Source organism: Cyprinus carpio, chromosome A7, assembly GCF_018340385.1.
Source record: "Cyprinus carpio isolate SPL01 chromosome A7, ASM1834038v1, whole genome shotgun sequence".
NCBI classification, from domain to species: Eukaryota; Metazoa; Chordata; class Actinopteri; order Cypriniformes; family Cyprinidae; genus Cyprinus; species Cyprinus carpio.
The window spans coordinates 15,727,766-15,748,652 of record NC_056578.1 but is presented as its reverse complement, the minus strand read 5'-3'; the positions used below and the strand labels follow the sequence as shown (position 1 = coordinate 15,748,652).

Sequence of the window (20,887 nt, the reverse complement as noted above, 5' to 3'; positions counted from 1 at the left end):
CAATGAAACAAGCCACAACCTACTGGCTAACTGAAATTCTCAAAGCAAAGTCCACATTTCAGAAAATATAGACAAGCTAAAATGTAACTATGTTTTGATTCTAGGGCAAACATTCGGCATGCTTTTTATTTTCAGTAGTCAATCAATATCACCTGCTAAAATCAATTAAAAGGTTGCAGTAATTTCAACTGCAAAGAGCAGCTTTAGTATGTGTACAGAAGAGATTTTCAATTTTACAAATAGGCCACAAGGTGGTGCTATAACAAAAATATGTGTGAAACTGCAAATGTTTGTCATGACATGTAAGATTATCTTTGGAATATGCTTAATTGTCTAGAATTCTCTTTATTATTTTATTATATATCATTATTATTATTACTTAGTGTTTTAATTATTTTGACTGTGAAACCGACTACATGCTAATCTTGAATCTTGGCAGATGCTTCACATAACACATGCACAGTTCTTTATTTTACAAACACTCAGTATTACTGTGTGTATAATGGGGGGAAAAATGATTAAGAACAGCTGTTGTCTGAATGGATGAGATATTATTCAGAGTCTGCTCGGTTGTGCCTCCTTTCGGGGGAGATAAATGACGTGTTAACGCAAATATTTGTAACCAAAACATACATTTTCCATTTCTTGCCAAGAGGATCAAAGAATTTAGTAAACAAGTTTTGACCAGTAACCAATGACTTATAGCGGTGTGCTGTTGGTTTAGTGAATAATTAGTTTTTTTTCATCGAGTTATGAAAAGCCAAACGCATGAATAACAACGGTGTGCATTCACTAAAAACACCTTCATAATATGAAGATTCAGAGCAGATTGGAGGTGTTGCAAATGGCTATTTATGGTCTTGTGTGTGTTTTGTGGTTTTCACGAGTGAGACTGTCAGGAAATTAGTTCAAGTTATAAAACACCATAGTGCAGTGGTGTCAAACTCAATTCCTGGAGGGCCAGAGCCCTGCAGAGTTTAGATTTAACCCTAATTAAACAAACCTGATCCAACTAATCAAGTCCTTCAGGCTCGTTTGAAAACTATTTGGTATGTGTGTTGGAGCAGGGTTGGTTAAAAGCTATGCTTTTATAAGGACATACAGTTGAACTTAACTGAGCTAAATAAATGCAAGTGCATTGGGTGCACTCTGGGTTTGACATCCCTGCTATTAGTGCAGTGGTTCTCAATTGCATGCACATTTTGCATGTCTCTCTTATTTAACACGCCTGATTCAGATAGCCAGCTCATTAGAAGAGAGCTCCATGCATGAACTGTGTTCTCATTGACATGGTCCCCACACAGTGTTCATTGCTCCCTACTCCCTGGACAGGGGAAATCCACACCACAGCCGCAGCGTCTTCACACACACGAAACTTACTAGGGAAGTTCTCATTCTGGAATAGTGATGTCCACTTCGCAAGGCAATTACGGTCGAATAAGACAAACGTCTTAAGTGATAGTCCTTCATACGAAATGTGAAAAGTGTAGGACAGGAATTGGGTATAAATATTATAAGAACAAATTACCAAAACAAAAAAAAAAAAAACACTTCCTATTTCTTTGTAGGTTACGGAATATTGCAAAATGGACAATAACATCCTCATTTTCTTCTACGACTAGTTTCTTAATAGAAGTCTTGTGGCGTTCTCAGGTTACATGCGTCATATAAAGGGGAGGAGATTCATAGAGAAAGCGAAGGCTTCATGTTTTGACATTGTGTGTAAACGCTTGTCTTTTTTTTTTTTTTTTTTAGCAAAAGCGAAAGTGAGGGAAATTATTGAAAACTTTCCTCTTTCCATACATCCGAATAATCACTGCAACAAGAACTGCTCTGTGGAGAATTTGTTGCCTGTTTGAAGAGTATCAAAGCTGCCTCTCAAAGAGCTGAGATGTGAGTGATCATGGTGGACTGTTTTTCCCTCGTTTCGAAATCTCGGCTATATAGGTTAGAGTATTTTAATACCGTTTTGCACGGGTTTTGTATGCTAGATAGGTATTATAATAGATAAACTGCGGAGACAGTAATTAATTTCGTATAAACATAATCTTTGTTCATTAAGCATGTAGATAAAGCATACTTAACGGCATGCTTATAAGAAGCCAAGAAGGCTGATCAGTTTCAGTTTTATTTTCCTTTTTCAGTTTTCTTCGCGAATCCTTTGGCATATTTGTTGCTGTCTTTGTGAAGAAATAGCCTTGACCCAGTAAGATAGGCATCATCGCCCCACCCATTTGAGGCGACGTCATGGTGTTATTGCTTCAATATGTTTTTAGAAAATTAAACGGGCTGGCACGTAGCCTACTGACGGATTTCCTTAAGTACTTGCGTATTTCTTTTATATTTCCTTTAAAATGGTTTTAGAACATTTCAACATTGATCTTTTCATTCGAAGTCGAACTTAAGTTCTTTCTGGACCTGTTCTGCTTGTTTCCAGCGCGAACACAGCTTCCTAACTTTTCTTCGCCCGCAGTGATCGAGGTGCTGGTAGACAGACATTGGCTCTGAAAATCTCAGATCGGTCTTCAACATGTCTGCCCCAGGTAATGATAATATGTTGTTAATTTTCCTTGAAATGCAGTAGAGCATATTTGTTGATTTATTTATTTTTAATAATGTAATGTTTTAAACAACCAGTGAGTTTTGCAATAGTGCCCTACAGTACCCAGGTTTACAAGTTCACCGTGCTGAAAACTGTCTACATCGTCTATTTACATTTTCCCCCCTTAAATGTGATTCGTGCAGTTTCATGCCTGTTGAAGTGAAGGTGTGTGTTTTGGTGGAAACTTATTTTCTCTAGAAAGGAATGCAGGACGTTAAGCCTACAAAAGTGGCTGTGTTCCACATTTATTGGTTTCCACGGGCTATGCAGCTTTAAGAGCTGAGTTTTATTACACTATGAAACATCTGTGACTTTAGCTTTACCTATTATTTTTCTTTACATTTGTCTGATCATACAAAAATGGTATCTGAAAATCAGTGAAGAGGTCTTTTTAGGGCAAATCATAGCTCTATTTTGAGATTAAATGTACTGCGCTCACTTCAGAGCGGACAACTGATAAGAACCATCCAGTCCACACTTGATTGCATTTTGCTGTTAAACTGGCAGTCAAGTGATTCCTTAACACAATTAGGATCGTTAACACCAACGTCTTTGGAGCAACTGTGTTCTTAACAAGCTGTGGAATTCAGGCTAGTATTTACCAAACAGGCTGACACTATTTAGTCCATGTTGAGTGGATTAACAGCATTAATTATTTTTCTACTGGAACTATTGATTCATGTTTTCCAGTCATGCTCATGTAAGTCATTTTTCTAATGCATTACACAATGGAAAAAAATCTGTTGCAAAAGGCCTCATCACATCCTTTGTTCTAGTGAATGGCTCAAGCAATGTGTAGCACTGGAAAACTGGAATGGCAAGATGGGAGTGTTCAAAACACAATCACAAGATGTAAATGTCGATGGTTTTTGTGTGGGATGGTCAAGGATTATGCAACACTACTATCCAGCAATTGGTTTGCTTATAAAATGCATACATTTCTGCCAGAAAGATTGATTCCTTTCAGGACCCTTCAGTCGCATGTTATGCAGATTTTCTTATGATTTAGTAGGCTACTCTAAACATTTTACTGTTGTTAGAAAATGAATGTTAATTTGAGGGGAATAGTGGATGTCTGCAAACATCCCCCTCCCCCTCACTGATGTATGATTGTGGAGGTAAAACATTTAATACATTCTTAATGCTGATACTTTTAAAGGAGTTTTACATGACCGTAGAAGTTTAAGATTTCTCTCAACGGCACCATAATGTACAGAAGAGTAGATCTGTGCAACTTATAACAAAATCTGTAATAAGGTTTTTTTTTGTTTTTTTTTTAAATGGATGGTGAAAGATTTGAATAGTTTATATTATTATATAATTCATATTGAAAATGGCAGTTTCAGATTGGATCAATGGGAGGATTAAAAAGGTCAAATATTAAGCCACACCTGCTGTGTTCACTCCTGAGGTACAAAACTGTTAAAAAAATTGTGGGGCTGTTTTTTGAAAAGACTCTTAAGCTTACCAAGGCTGCATTTATTAGAGCAAAAATAAAAACCGTAATACACTGGAAAATTGTTACAACTTAAAATTACAGTTTTCTGTTCTAGTGTTTTACAATGTAATTTATTCCTGTGATGCCAAAGCTGAATGCTGGTGTTACTCCATATATTATTACAATATAATATTATACAATAGGAGGATGTATTGCAACCAGTATTACTAACCGAGAAATTGAGAAACACCCAACCTTTAAAATGAGAAAAAGTGACTGATTTGATTAGTAATAAATTTTAATTAATAAAAAAAAGTTTATTATCCAGCTATCCAGATATTACATAATTGTCCTAATTGCTGACACTAATGCTTAATTTTCATCTATATGTCTGGTTGTTGCAGAGTAAATGGCTGATGTGAAATAGAAAAGATGCTAAATATTTAAATAGAATGACAAGACACACATTGTTCATGATGTTGTTATACTGTAGATGACTACTGCAAGTAGTCAATATTGTTACAATGAATTATTTATGACCCCTTCTAGTTATTGGTGGCTATTTTTATATATTTTTCCTTTGGAATGCCTCACATGTATGCTGCGGTCTAAAATAGACATTTATTTTTATTTTTACAGCATTGCCTAATATGTCTCATCAGAGTTCAGCTAAAGAAGCATTTTGTTATTTTTATATATATATATATATATATATATATATATATATATAGATAATATATAATATATATATATATATAATATATATATATATATATATATATATATAAATATAAAATTTTTTTTATTTTTTTTTTCACGTTGCATATTAAAATTGTTTTATACCAGGCTACCCATCTCCACACCAGCCTCCTTATCCCATGCCCCAGCTGGGTGGACACTCCATGCCCCCCTATCCCATGGGAGGTTATGGAGATCCTGCACAGGCGGCCCCACCTGCAGGGTTCCAAGTAGGATACCAGCCAGTTCCAGATCAGCCAGTCATGTATCAGCCTGGTCCAGTTGGTCCAGTTAGTCCAGCATCACACCATGGCCAGCCATATGGAGGTAAGCATGTCTAAATTTAGTCTTAATTTACAAAAAATATTGTGAAGTAAAAGGTGAACATTAGGTAAGTGGGCAAAGTGACCACACAGAACAAAGATGAAAGAAGGATTCTAAAAGACTCATTCTATTGATCATTAATATTATAAAAACTGCAAAATGAGTATGAGTGTTGTTACATAATGCATGCTGACTAATGATGGTGTGCCTAATGATCTTCCTCACAACCTTCTGTAGCACCTGTCCCTGCACCAGTCTCAGTGCCTGCTGGAGTACCACCTGGTCTGGAGTACCTCACTCAGGTTGGCCATGTCATTTGGTACATCCAAAGTCACATAGTCAGAAAGTATGTATTTACAAGTTTAATGCACATGAACACTACAGAAAAGTCGTGATTATGAGTGGGGAAGCTTTGGAGTGTTTGGATGGTAAATTTGCCTGTACATTTAAAAAAAAAAATTTTTTTTAATTCACAATAAAACTAAGTTGCATTACAAAATATGATGTGTACAAACATGAGGGAAATAAGTTCAGTTTACAACACCTTCATAAATTGAGTAAAAACATTGTATGTTTTGTAGAAATGTGATCAGAGAATCTCTGGTCTGATCAAAATGATTTGAACACACCTGACGTCGTAATTACGATTTCCCAAGTTGTAAATTTGAACTTCCCAGGAAGAGCAGAACGAACTAGTTTTCTCTGATGTTTACTTAACTTAAGTGTGCCTGTAAGTCTTGTTACTAGTGTACTCTTTACATTTCAGATTGATCAGATCCTTATTCATCAGAAAGTGGAGTTGTTAGAGGGTGAGTCTTTCTGTATTGTGTATGTTGTTGAAGCTGTTTACTATATAACTTGAGTGCATTAAAGCAAAGCTTGTCTGTTTCGTTTTATGCGTTATCTTTATTTTAAGCCTGAGACAATTTTACTTGCTGTTACTTTTTTGCTACTTTTACTTTAATTCAGACACTCAAAGAAAAAGACATTTCTATCAATTTTTCAACCGATGGGACCAGATTGTTCATACCCACTGTAGAATAGGTCATTCCAGGATGACACAAGTATTTAATACTAGGAGAAGATCCGCAGTGGTCTCCAATCCTGCTCCTGGGGAGCTACTGTCCTACAGATTTCAGCTCCAACCCCAATCAAACACACCTGAACCAGCTAATCAAGGTGTTCAGGGCTACTTGATAATTACAGACAGGTGTGTTGGAGCAGGGTTGGAACTGATGGTAGCTCTCCAGGAGCAGGGTTGGAGATCCCTGCTCTAACATGTTCTTTCTGCCAAAAGCCTTTATCCCTGAAGCGTGTTTTATTAGATTGTGCTGGTTTTAACTCATTGAGATTTTTTTTTTTTATTATTATTCAGTTAACTCTTTTGAAGAGCTTTTTAAGAGTTAAGCCAAATACAGTTTTTAGTGAAAATAAATGGTAAAAACCTATATAAAGATTTAATTAGATCCATTATAAAGAGATGGTTTAGCCGTAATTTTTTCTTGCCATGAAAATAGACACAGAAGCTGGCATGGCTTTAAAAACAAACAAACACTCAGACTCATAGTTTAATTTCTCCTCATGTTTTTTGGTCCTGTACAGCAATCATTGGCTTTGAGACCAACAACCAGTATGAGATCAAGAATAGCCTCGGTCAAAAGATTTATTCTGCCAAAGAAAAAAATGACTGCTGCACACGCAACTGCTGTGGAGCCCTGCGCAGCTTTGACATGAAGATCAAAGACAACGCCGATCGAGAGGTCATACGACTGATCCGACCTTTCCGCTGTGTCTCCTGTTGGTGCCCCTGCTGCCTACAAGAGGTATAATGGACAGGCCATATCAAAGCTTTGCATTTAATTATGTTTGTTACGTTAAGCTGTGGTTCTTAATTCCAGTCCTGGTGACTCACTGCTCTGCACATTTTCTATGTCTCTCTTATTTAATGCACCCTGTTCAGTTAATGGATCTCTCTCCTAATGAGCTGAGGATCTGAATCACTGATTCAGAATCAGGATTGTTAAATAAGGGAGAAATGCAAAATGTGCAGAGCAGAGGGTCCCCAGGACTGGAATTGAGAACCAGTCATCTAAAGAACATGTTGTTTGACCTACTTCTGACATGAATGTGTGTGAAGTGTTATAAATGGCATAGAGTCAGTTTGGACATAGGACTTTATGCCACTCTGTCTTTGCAAGTAGTCAGTAATCATGCAGTTCATGTAGTTTTAGTTTGGAAACAGTAAGATTTTTGTTGTTGTTTGTAAAGAATACTTTTTTTGTTTGTTTTCAGCAAGGATGCATTAAATTGATCAAAAGAAACCATAAAAATATTTAGAATGTAACAAAATATTTATATTTTAAATAAATGCTGTTCTTTTGATCTTTCTATTTATAAATGAACCTTAAAAAAAATTATCATAGTTTCCAAAAAACATTAAGCAGCACAACTGTTTACACAACGTTAATAATAAGAAATGTTTCTTGAGCACCAAATCAGCATATTAGGATGATTTATGAAAGATCGTGCGACACCGAAAAGTGCTGCTAGAAATCCAACTTACATCACAGAAATAAATTATTTTTTAATTTATTTCACTGAACCATAATTTATTCCTTTTGAACATGTCTATGTGCACACAGCTGCTAGCTTAAAGTGCCCCAATTATGCAATTTTTAAGGTTCCTAATGTTGTTTTGGGAGTCTCCTACAATAGGATTACATGCATGCAAGGTCAAAAAATGCTTTCGTTTACTCAGAATAGTTAAAATCGATAGAAAATATAAACATTTATTGTTTATCATACTTGAGATTCAGTGGAGCCACCAGGTCCAAATAAACGGTACTGAGCCATCTTTCAAGAGGAAGGGTTTAGTGAATCCGGGTTGAAAACCCTGAGATTTTTTTTTATTTTTATTTTTTTACTCCCCGAGATTAGAGAAGCAATCGTCAGTAAAATGATGTATTTGAAGTTGTTCGCTGCCTGCCAACGTAGAACATAGGTGGGAATTATGCAAATGTGTTACCCCATGTTGTGTAGCCGTCACGAATGTGGGATTCGAATTACTAACGACTCATTTAGGCTGTAGAGAGTCGATTCTTTATTTTGGGTGACAATAACTTTATCGTGCACTTTCGGCTTTACAACTTTGATCATTTACTTTCACATACAGCTACATTACACACTGCATGAAAGGCAGTACTGGAAATGGCATAATAGGGGCACTTTAAAAATCCTATTTGGGCATTGCTGTGTATTTCTAATTAGCTATGACAATCAATGTCTATATTTTGTCTTTAGATGGAGGTTCAGGCCCCCCCGGGAACTACTGTAGGGTATGTGAAGCAGGACTGGCACCCCTGTTATCCAAAATTCTCCATCCAGGGGCCAAACAAGGAGACTGTGATGAAGATTGAAGGGCCCTGCTTGGCATGTAACTGCTGTGGGGATGTGAACTTTGAGGTAACTTTACTACTGACACCAAGCAAAATCATTTTGAAATTGGTAGGTTTCTAACCATAAATTTGTATTCTTTATTTAGCTCAAAGGCAAAGACGGTACTGGGAAGCCTATCGGTCGCATTAGTAAGCAGTGGAGCGGCCTGTTAAAGGAAGTCTTTACTGACACTGACAACTTTGGCATCCAGTTTCCAATGGACATGGATGTGAAGATGAAGGCTGTACTTATGGGTGCTTGCTTCCTTGTTGTGAGTATTAAGCTAATGACATGTTTAATGATCCACAATGGTCTTCTAACCATTATGCAACCACAACCTATAAATACATAAATTCTCTCTTGGGTATAAATGTGTAGTCGATAGAATGTCTGTTGGAGGATCATAAAAATAAAATCTTATAGCACTTGAAATAAAGCAGACATTAAGCAGACAGTCCGCTAATACTCTAATAATTGGTAGTTGAAATGTAGTTGCAAAGTTACTTATAGTTAGTGAAATGTCTAAAGTGGCACAGTGGTTAACCAGAAACATTTATAATGGCAAAAGGTTGCCGAACCCCTGCACTAGAACATTCTTCCCCAAAAGATTCTGTTCTGACTCTTTGTTCTTTCTCTCTTTCTTTTCATAGGATTTCATGTTCTTTGAAAAAGTTGGAGACACAAACCAACGTAATACTGTATTCTCTTAGAGCTCTTGCTAAGTTAGTAAGTTAGTGTTTTTTTTTTTTTTTTTTTTTTTTTTTTTTTTTTTTTTATAACTGATGAAATGCTCACATTTTGTCCTGTATTTTCTTGGGTAACCAGTGAAAAACCAAGGGACATGTTTAGTGTCATTTTATAGTGTTCATGTGACCAGCAATATTTACAATGAGAGGCGAGGTATCATGAGTAACTGTTCACTGATGACTTTTAAACAATCACAGCCTACAATAATTACAAATGACTTGTCACAATAGTACAAGCAACTAACACTTATGTTTTTGTTAAACTTTTATTTTTTTATTAGAAGTAAACTTTAACATGCAACCTAACACGTTTTTCTACATTATCTCATAAAGTGTATATTTTTTTTCAGTCTTTTAGAAGGAAATTCAGTTTTATTGTGCTAAATGCAAACCATTTTGTTTAAAACAGTGGTTCTTAATTCCAGTCCTTGAGTAACACCGCTCTGCACATTTCGTATGTATCTTTTATCACTTCAGACGCTTTTCTATATGACCTGAAGTCCCCTGTGAAGTGGACATCAAAGGATATTCCGCCATGATTCCAGTTCGAAGGGAGCATATGTTCCATTCAAAGGACATTACAGTGTGCGAGACATAAATTTAAATTGTATATTTATAGAGGTATATTATTTCACGCAAAATATGCAGAGCAGTGGTACGCAAGGACTGGAATTGAGAACCACTGAGTCAAAACATACGGATGTTCGTGCAGCCAAGTAATGCACGATGGTGGGGGTTGCATGCAAGTTAATGACTCTGACAACAAGTGAAAAAAGGAGAAAACAAGGAAGTAGTTCATGGTTTTCTGTGCGTATAGACCAGTGACTTAATATGGGTAGAATGCCAATTTGTTACTAATAGATTAGTAATTTAATAGATTAGTAATTGTTGCATATATATATATATATATATATATATATATCTTTTTGGAGAGCACTGGTCTATAGAATTTCTGTTTGTACACAATCTGTCTGACTGTGGATGGGTGGAGTCCAAACTCTTTAGAGATGGATTTGTAACCTTTTCTAGCCTGATGAACAACATCAGCGCTCTTTCTGAGGTCCTCAGAGATCTCATTTGTCGTGCCATGATACACTTCCACAAACATGACCAAACTTTCATAGATCCCTGTTCTTTAAATAAAACTCTGCACACAGTGACACCTGATAGTCATCTCACTGATCAAAAACACCTCTGAACAGATGGACTAATTTCATTACATTGATTAATTTTACATAGAGATTTACATACTTTTGCTGCTCACAGATATGTAATATTGGATCATTTTCATTGTGTGGGTGTAATATATATTATTATAAAAAATTATATTTATTATTATTATTATATTATATATATATATATATATATATATATATATATATATATATATATATATATATTTATATATATATATATATTATGTTTATGTCTATATAATTTTTTTTTTTTTTTTTTTTTTGTTTGTTTTTGTTTTAAGTGTCCTACAGGGGGCGCTTGTCAGCTGATAAAAGCCAGCCTCTCATTTAAGCACTCTTTAAATTCTTAGGATGGTGTTAATTAATGAATATTTGTCAGTTAAATCCATGAGTATCATGAAAAACGCATGGGAATTCAGGAAACAATTCCAAAAAGTCCTGTGGATAAACTTTAATATCCCTGTGATAAAACATTTTATTAGTCTGTCATAACATACCACATGACGTTTTATTTTATTTTTTTCTGGCTGGTTATATAGACACTGGCCTAATATAAATAAGAGTGTGTGTATATTATATATATATATATATATATATATATATATATATATATATATATATATATATATATATATTATTATAATAATAATAATAAATATAATTAAATTAATTTAAATTATTAATAATATTATGAAGGAGGATGAGTGTTTTTTATTTTTTTTTTTTTTTTTTTTTATGTTTTGCTCACTGTATTTCAAACTTTGATATAAATTTCCTGCATTTATACACTGCAAATTAAAGTTGTTCCCTATCACTAACAGGGTGAATTCTAACAATAATAGATCTTTTTTAATTGTGTACACATTCATTTTGTTAGTCAAATTCAGTATCCCAGTTGCTAATTACTAAATTGTTAAACTGATCGTGTTCTCTGATCTCCCCATACATAATCAATATATATACTTGCATATGCCTTCTTGTGTATGTGTTTGTGTATGCAATATTAGTATAACATTATACTTAATAAATGTATAATATTATGTTGGTGGTTTGTGTGATTTATTCTACCGCATCTATTGTTGCAAAACCCCTAATATGTAGCCAAATGAAGAACTTCAGATGTAGGCTTAAGCTAAAATAACCATCATTTACAATTTTACAGTGCCTAAAATACAATAAGATCAATAATGTCTGTCACTCTTTTTAAGCAAAATAAGGAAAGGAGCATTAACTTAAAATGCACTGTACACTCAAATGGCTTGCCTCAATATACACACATGCAGATTAATACTTACAATAATAGACATTTCAACAACCCAGGTTTTTTTTTTTTTTTTGGTTAATTTGAACGTAATTCACATTAAATCATGCTAGGAAATTTAACCATAGCTAACAATGATGTCAACAAGATGCACTTGTTTCTGTTTATCTACAACCGCTTTCCCGGGTTCATATTTCACAGGATTATCACAAAAACATTAGATAAATCATGAAGTCATTTTTGGGGTATCCAATATGACCAAAAATCAATTTAGATCAGATCAAGATTTTACAGCAACACTTTATATAACATTACATAAATTACATGAAAATAAATGCGAAGACATGCAGACAGACTGACAGACATTAAAACTGTGGTTCTTCATAGGCTTCGTAGGTATGTTAAACTCTCCTGGGTCACATTTTATCTGCTAGATAGTGAGGCATTAGTGTAATATGATCTTTTAAAAAAAGTCATACACCTTTCTCAGGTTGTTAATTTAAATATGTAAGAAAAGGGGAGGAGATAGTATCAAAACAGAAACCATAAATACATGTGTAAGATAACGCCACAAGCACAGATATCTCCATATGTTAAACAGAAGAAAATCCCAAAATTATTATTGATCCCTGTATCCAGACAATCATTTCAACACCAAGGAAGTTCTCTACAGAACATCCCATTTGTGGACCATCCCATGAGGTAAGACTTTGTTCAGAGTTTTGATAGGTAAGTGTTAATTTACCTTTGGTCTTTGTAGTTGTTGGAAATCATACTACTTCTATTCCTGACTTCATTTGGACACACATTTTTGTCCACAACTTAAACTTCATTTACTTTTCCTCCATCACCATAGTGGCTGTGCTGCTTCTCTAACAAAAGGTCTTCAGCATCTCAGTACTGAAGTTTTATTTGTTTAAAACAATTCTAGTAATTTAAATTACCTCCATTTACTCAGTTAATAGTCAGTTTTACTGAGCCAGTTTCTTCTCTGTAGCAGGTGATACACATCCTGTTGCTAGGTGATTTAGCTTATATAGCGATTTGTCTTGTTTGAATCCCCAAGATAATTTTTTTTCAGTTTAAAAATTCAAATCAAGAAGATGAAGGGATGGAATATGCAATAACATGTTTGACCACATTCTATAGTACGGAATGTTTGCAACGGGTTATGAGTGTGTTTTTTTTTTTGTTGTTGTTTGTTTTGTTTTGTTTTTGTCTGTCAACTGTCTGTGTCTTTACGTTTTTTTTTTTCTTTTTTCTGGTTTTCTTCCCGTATGTGTCACTGAATAAGTATCACCTGTTAATCAAGTTCCAGATCAATCAGAAAAGGCACTGATCCTAAAAGTATGCCGTATGACAGCTTTGTTGAAAGAACAGACAAAATTAAAGTGGTTATTCAATGAAAATCTTAAGGCTCACTTTGGTATCTCTTTCACATTCGTGCAGATTGTAAAGATGGATGTCTATGATCTGAAAGCCAGAGATGTCTGGTCATTCAGTGATTCAGACTGCAATTAAATCGATCCCAGAGTGACTCAGTTTTTTTTTAAATATTGTCTTAAACCAGACTCCCCACCAAAACCAACTGAAAACCAACATCCAAATCTCATACCTTAACCAGAAGGTCCTGCATTGGGCCCTCTAGCCAAAGAACTTCAGTCAGTGAATCAACCGCCTCCAGTTCATCCAGTCATGAATCAGTCTGATCCAAGTAATCCTGCACCTGAAGGTCCTGCGCCTGGACTCCAGACAGACGTTCAACCACCTCCAGTTCAGCCACATTTGACTCAGTCTGAACCAGTCTATGAAGTTGTTCTCCAGGTTCATGAAGAACATACATACATGTGTATGTATATCTGAGTGTGATATAATTTTAATTGTAATTTGCAGAAGTTGGAAGGAAATTAAATTTAGCAAAATGACAGTTAGGCTGTATTAAATCCACTTTCCTGTTTACAATAATCCAGATTACATACATGTATAAATTCAAATAGTGGCTCAAACAGATTAATATATTTTACTATACTAACTAGAAAGTTTTTCACTCTCATTTAGGTCCTGATCCAGCTTCTCCACCTGCTGGGCTTCAGCCAGAGAATCAGTCACCTCCAGTTCAGCCAGTCATGAATATATCTGCTACAGTTAATGCAGTGCCACAACTGATTCAGCCATATAAAGGTAAGTATAGAATAAATCTATATATCTGAGTGTTACATAACATTTAGATATTCAAAGGATTAAATAAAGACTCTATTTTTCAAAATGGACAAGTTAGTTTTTAAATACTACACACATCACCTCAATACAAATAGTGCCACATAAAGAAGAAATGTTACTGTACTAACTAGATTCTTTAAACTTGCAAGGCTTTTACTTTCACTCTCCATTTTTTTTTTCTTAAACTAGACTATCCAGTCCAAAGCTACCTTCCAAATCCCATACCTCAGACAGCAGGACCTGGACAGGTTCCTCCAGCAGGGCTCCAGCCACAGAATCAACCACTTCCAGTTCAGACAGCCTTGAATCAATCTGGTCTGAGTAATCCAGCACATCACCAGGTTCAGTCATATACAGGTAAAAAAAAAAAAAAAAGTATGTTTGAAAAGTATGTAATATTTAGATGTTCAAATTAAAAAAAGAAAAGAAAAAAGTTATTATTGTGATGTCATAAAGAATTAACTAGATTATTAAAACGAAAAAGTTCATGGTTTTCACACTTTATTGATTATTGTCTTAAACTAGGCCATCCAGTCCAAATCTACCCTCCAAATGCCATACCTCAGACAGCAGGACCTGGACAGGTTCCTCCAGGTGCAGTGCTCCAGCCACAGAATCAACCACTTCCAGTTCAGACACTCATGAATCAATCTCCAAATCCAATGCCTCAGCCAGGACAGCAACTTTCCACTTACCCTGTGGGAGGTTATGTAGTACCTGGGCAGGTTCCTCCACTTGCAGGGCTCCAGCTGGGCAATCATCCACCTCAAGTTCAGACAGTCATTCTGTCTACTCCAGGTAATCTACCACCTCACCAGTTTCAGTTATATGCAAGGAAAAAGAATGCATATGTATGTGAATGACATATTTAGATTAAAATTTTCAACTAAAACAAAGGCTTTTCTTTCCATGTACAATAAAAGTTAACCATTTTCAAATGTACTTTGCTGTCAGTTCATCCAGTGACATAGGAAGGAGTACATCAATACAAACAAGGACACAAATCAATAAAAACAAAAATGTTGATTATTGTCTTAACTAGGTCATCCCGTCCAAAACAACCTTCCAAATCTCATGCCTCAGTCAGAAGGTCCTGCACCGGCTCCTCCAGCCATAGAACTTCAGTCAATGAGTCCTCCGCCTCCAGTTCAGCCAGACTTGAATCAGTCTGGTCCGAGTAATCCTGCACCTGACCAGGTTCAGCCATATGCAGGTAAACCTAGAATAAATGTATATCTGAGTGTTATTTAGTATTAAGATATAAGAAATGTTACTTATTTTAAAGGTTGGAGTAAGTTTAGCTTTAACAACATCAAATTAAATTAATTAAACAGCTCAACTTAATTAAAAAATCCGTACTTCCCAAAATAGACTAAGTTAATATTTTCCTATGCACTTTGTTGAATAGTGTGTATGTACTTAAAGGGATACTCCACCCCAAAATGAAAATTTTGTCATTAATCACTTACCTCCATGTCGTTCCAAACCCGTAAAAGCTCTGTTTGTCTTCGGAACACAGTTTAAGATATTTTGGATGAAAACCAGGAGGCCTGTGACTGTCCCACAGACTGCCAAGTAAATAACAGTCTCAAGGTTCATAAAAGGTATGAAAGTCGTCGTCAGAATACTCCATCTGCCATCAGACGTGCAATCTGGGTTATATGAAGAGACGGGAACACTTTTTGTAAGTGAAGAAAACAAAAATAAAGACTTTATTCAACAATTCCTTTGTCAACAGTCTCCTCTGTGTCTCTCCATATCACTGTATGCTGCATATGCTCTTCTGTTTCATCCGTGCCACAAGGATGCACTGTTTTATTTCAAATCAAAGCTAAATACACGTAGAAACAGTGCATCCTTGTGGCGCGGCTGATACAGAAGAGCATGCGATGATATGGAGAGACACAGAGTCAAGTCAAGTCAATTTTTATTTATAGAGCACAACATTAACACAACCATCGTTGATCCAAAGTGCTTTACAATAAAAGGTAACTTAAAAAGCAACAGAGATGGAAAAATTAAAAGGGGAATGGTTTATAATAAGTGATTTTTATTTATATGTATATTAATGATTAATATAAATAAGATTGCACGTCTGATGGCAGATGGAGTATTCTGACGACGACTTTCATACCTTTTATGGACTGTTATTTACTTGGCAGTCTATGGGACAGTCACAGGCCTCCCAGTTTTCATCCAAAATATCTTAAATTGTGTTCCGTAGACAAAGTGAGCTTTTACGGGTTTGGATAAAACATTGTAAGTGATTACTTAATGAATTTTCATTTTGGGGTGGAGTATCACTTTAATGAACATTGATGCCGTAAAGACGATGCAAGTCTAATGATGGTGTTTCTCCATGCTCCTCACAAACGTCTCTAGCACCTGCAGTTCCACCACTAGTTCTACTTTATGGAGTACCACCCGGTCTCGAATACCTCACTCAGGTGGGGCTTACCTCTTTCTTTCTATCAATATATCTTTCTGGAAGTGTAATGTCTGGTTACTACCTGGTATTTTTTGTGCATTTCAGATTGACCAGATACTTGTTCACCAAAAAATGGAGTGTATAGAGAGTGAGATGTCTTCTATTAGTTATTTTTTCCCCATTTTTATTAAGTGTGTTAAAGCACTGCCAATGTTTGAAAACATTTCTGTTAACACTTTGATGATTTCTAAGAGATTGCATACTTTCACACTGTTTAAACATGAGAGAGATTTTAATCTGACAAACTATGATCATATTTGTCTACAGTGTTTACTGGCTTTGAGACTAACAACAAATATGAGATCAAGAACAGCATCGGGCAAGAGATCTACCACGCCAAAGAAAAGAGTAACTGCTTTATGCGTAATATCTTTGGTCCAGCACGCGGTTTTAGAATGGAAATTAAAGACCACATGGGCCAAGAGGTCATTCATATGGAAAGACCAATGCGCTGCTTCATGCAAGAGGTAGAACAGACTTTATCAGTCTTATCAAGGTTAATGTAGCAGCTAAATAAAACGTTTATGCAAATTTTGAAAGGAGCTCCAACATACAGGGCCTCAGACAAAGAAACCGACAAGTAATTTTATGACCTAGAATGAAATATCATTGAAATGAGGGAAATTATTTAGTTGACAATTTACATAATTGCTTATTAAAGATTTGTATGGTTTAGTTTTTATCAAGTCACAACTTTGTGATATAATGAAGGGATGTTTATACAGCATAATACAACTACAGCATGAGATTCAAAGGCTCACAAACCTATATATTACAGCTTCCAGTTCATTTTTTAAACAAATGACTGATGGTTAAGTGAGGGATTGAGCTGCTCACAAGCAAGTTCTAAGCTGTTTTGTGAATCCTTTTGGCTCTCTCTTTAAAAAAAAAAAAACTTTGTAGACCCACACAATGTTGCTGGCTGTTTTTTCCTAATTATGCAGTTAAAGGTTGAGGATAGCAATTTGAAGGGGTAATTTGAAACTAATCTTGGTATGAATGGGGATATGATTTAGTTGTTGAGTTTTTAAGGACATACTTGCAAGCAGCTGTGCAGGGATTTGAGCCAGTTCTTTTTATGGGACAGTGGTCAGGGGTTAAACTGATTTAGCATGAGATGGACTGCGCTCTATTTTTAGCTGTGTGTTTACACACTTCTTGGGCGTGTATCTAACACTGTTTGAGTTATTCGATTCACTATTTAATATTCAATACTTTAGAATCAGATTTTTTTTTACACAGCCACATACTCTGTTTTTTTTTTTTTTTTTAGTAATTTAATTGTACACTTAAATCACTTAGAGTGGAGAAGGATTTGCCATTGCTATTAAGACATTTGGAAACTGCTATAAAACTTCTATTTGGTGCTTTTGATTTACCTGCATTCCTAAAGTGTCTTATAACTTTGTCTGATTGTACACATTTTCACATACTCTCTTTTCTTAATATTTATTCACTGATGTTGATTTTTCACCCTCAGATTGAAGTACAGGCTCCCCCTGGAATAACCATAGGCTATGTGAAACAGGAGTGGTCCTGCCTTTTTCCAAAATTCTCCATCCTGGGCCCCAACAATGAGGTACTACTGAAGATCCGGGGACCCTTCCTTCCATTCAAATGTTGTGGTGACATAAATTTTGAGGTAACATTTATTTCAGTCAAAATGAGAGCAATAATGAAATAATTTTTTAGACTTAAACACGTGTTAAGGTGTTTTGCATTTGATGTTAGGATTACACGTCTTTTGCACCACTAACAAGGTCTGTCTTTAGGTAAAAGGCATGATTGGTAAAGACTCTATCGGTCGAATCACAAAACAGCGAAGTGGTTTCATTAAGAAATGCATCAGTGATGCCACCAACTTTTGTATCCAGTTCCCTATGGACATGGATGTTAATATGAAGGCTGTACTTTTAGGTGCTTGCCTCCTTATTGTGAGTATTAAGCAAATGACTTTGGTGATTCACAGAACATGTAAATATTGGAAGTTCATTTTTAGAGCTGATATTTTTAACTGTTTGGGAAATTAATTAGACTTGACACTGTATAGTATGAAATTACATCAAATAATAAAATATCAACAGTATGCAGTTGTGTTAAAATATGTAGTATTATAGTAGTGATTCTTGTTTGGACTGATCTCTCTTCATTCTCTCTCCTTTTCCTCTCATAGGACATCATGTTCTTTGAAAAAGGTGGAAATTTATTTCTGAAATTATTAAAGGGATTTTAAAATGCCTTCCTTTTTGGTTATGGGTATAAATGTAATAATATCCTACCATTTTCCACCCTGTCCCTGGGTCTCTAACGGAAAGCCTCAGTTTTTGTGGCGCTTGGCCTTTTTTGATTGGCTAGAATTTTTGTAATAGGAAATAATGTAGTTTTTAATAATACAAGAATATGTACCTAGGTGCTTTATTGCATTAGTGAAAGGAGATACAGGATTATAAGAGGAAAGATGCAACACGATATGTTATATATACAGTACATGACAAATATAATATAAATGAAGCTTACATATGTATAACTTGATTTTTTTATGTTCTCATCTGTTTGCAAACAAGCATTGCTCTAAATATATGATTCACACTCTGTCCTTTCATTTTAATTGACACATTTATAGCTGAAAGTTGTATATCTTCCTTTCAATACAGGATTGTGATGCATTACCCCTCCAAAAAGATATTAATGTTTTACATTGATATTTTTTACATTAACTTATAGAATGTTGTGTACAAAACATTCGAGGGAGTTTTCTTTTCAGAGATCTGCTTTTCTCTCTCCTCCCTAATAGCAGAAAGAGTCAAATGCATGTGGTCTGAGTGAGAGTGGGGTATAAGACACATACTGTTGTCATAGAGAAAAATGCTAAATGGGCAGGCAACCTTTGTCGAGATGGAGAGACCTACAAATATAAATGGACTCATTGAGCCTTTTCTTTCCTCTCCCCTTCCTATCATTTTGGAACAACATGAAATGGAATATTCTTCAGTTCTGCATTCCTCTTCAGTGAATTTCAGCACTTGTGGGAACACAAATGCACTATTATGCAAATATTCAACAATGTTTTTCCATAACCATAAACTCAGTTGTACAGCACAAATTAACCAGATTTACTGTCATTGTTGTGTCTCTTCAAAATGTCATTTTTTGTTGTCACTCTTTTTCATAATTAGTATTTAGCTTTCATAATCATATTTTGCCTTCCAGACAAAATTGTATACTGCTGCTGTGCAAATATGCAGCCAATGAAATTTCCAATGAAAAAAAAAAATTTTTTTGGACATTTTAAAATTGTATTGTTTTTTTCTGGAACAATTAAAATGGCATGAATAGATTGCTAACATTCTTTTAATTTCTTGTACATTTTCACGTTTCACATTCATATGATTTCTTCTACCCAACAAAAAAAGTAATGTATTTAAATGTAGTCTTATTTTATTTACATTGACATTTAATCATTTAGCAGACGCTTTTATCCAAAGCAACTTACAAATATGGACAACAGAAGCAATCAAAAACTTACAAAAGAGCAACAATATATTAGTGCAAATGACAAGTCTTGGTTAGCCTAAATTGGTACAGTATTTTATATATATTTATATGTATTTTATAACACTTTCACAACAAAATCACCAAGGAACTATAAATGTCTTTTACCACAACCAGCTATGAGCTATCAAGAAGAACATTCATTTTGAAGCAGTCAGCTGATGTATCTCTTTTTTAATAATATTATAGTTTGTCTTTAAAAACAGATAAAATGTTGGTCTAATTTTATAGGTGTCTTATTATTTATCTATTGAGGTTGGATATATAGTTAAGGTGAGGGGCAGGTTTGGTGGTATGGTTAGGTTTAAGGGATAGAGTTAGGGTCAACAGTGTAAATTTTGATGTAACTATGGAAATTAATTATAAATGTACAGTATTTTCAAATATAAGTACAATGTAAAAACATGTACGTACACAATACATGCATTGTATCAAATGATTAATTTAAATTTAAGTAGTAAATAAGGATACATTATAAAGTGGGTCCAAAATGTTTTAGATTAATATGCCCATAAAATTAAAGAAAATGAAAGGCTAAATGCACATTAAACCATGAAGTCAGGACCCAATAGAATCATATTAGACAGGCAAGGGTAACAGAACATAACAAGTCAACAAGACTTCTTGTCCAACCTGTTTATGAAATGAGTGAAAAGAATGCAACACTTCTGTAGCATTTACTTTTACTTTCTTTAGTAGGCTATGTACCATTCTTTTGTTTTTGCTTGACCTTTTATAGCCATCTGGTTCCATGTGATATTGATCATAATGCTGAATACAGATATCTAATCCTTTTGCTATTGCACTTCCATTAATGCCAACAAAGTTTTTTAGTCTATTCAAAAGAATGTTGTGGTCAATAGTGTCGAACGCAGCACTAAGATCCA

The 20,887-nt window shown here is 34.9% G+C and overlaps 2 protein-coding genes across 3 annotated transcripts; both read left to right on the top strand.

The window, feature by feature from the left end:
• The first annotated feature begins 1,749 nt into the window (after window positions 1-1,749).
• Window positions 1,750-10,456, top strand: LOC109063605 (phospholipid scramblase 2-like). Of its 2 annotated transcripts, none has more exons than XM_042759915.1 (9): window positions 1,750-1,893; window positions 2,438-2,543; window positions 4,887-5,105; window positions 5,340-5,404; window positions 5,869-5,911; window positions 6,705-6,925; window positions 8,403-8,564; window positions 8,644-8,808; window positions 9,188-10,456. In XM_042759915.1, the coding sequence occupies exons 2-9, from the start codon at window positions 2,531-2,533 to the stop codon at window positions 9,245-9,247; spliced, it is 948 nt and encodes a 315-aa protein (XP_042615849.1). In that variant the 5' UTR covers window positions 1,750-1,893; window positions 2,438-2,530; the 3' UTR covers window positions 9,248-10,456. The 2 variants fall into 2 exon arrangements, with proteins under 2 accessions (XP_042615849.1, XP_042615850.1); XM_042759916.1 differs by lacking the exon at window positions 1,750-1,893 and adding an exon at window positions 2,162-2,321.
• A 732-nt stretch (window positions 10,457-11,188) lies between these two features.
• Window positions 11,189-19,774, top strand: LOC109058008 (phospholipid scramblase 2-like). Its single transcript, XM_042759910.1, has 12 exons — window positions 11,189-12,442; window positions 13,311-13,589; window positions 13,799-13,921; window positions 14,150-14,317; window positions 14,486-14,758; window positions 15,003-15,173; window positions 16,343-16,407; window positions 16,494-16,536; window positions 16,716-16,915; window positions 17,929-18,090; window positions 18,221-18,382; window positions 18,622-19,774. Exons 2-12 carry the CDS (start codon window positions 13,436-13,438, stop codon window positions 18,679-18,681), a joined length of 1,581 nt encoding a protein of 526 aa, XP_042615844.1. The 5' UTR covers window positions 11,189-12,442; window positions 13,311-13,435; the 3' UTR covers window positions 18,682-19,774.
• The last annotated feature ends 1,113 nt before the right edge of the window (window positions 19,775-20,887 follow it).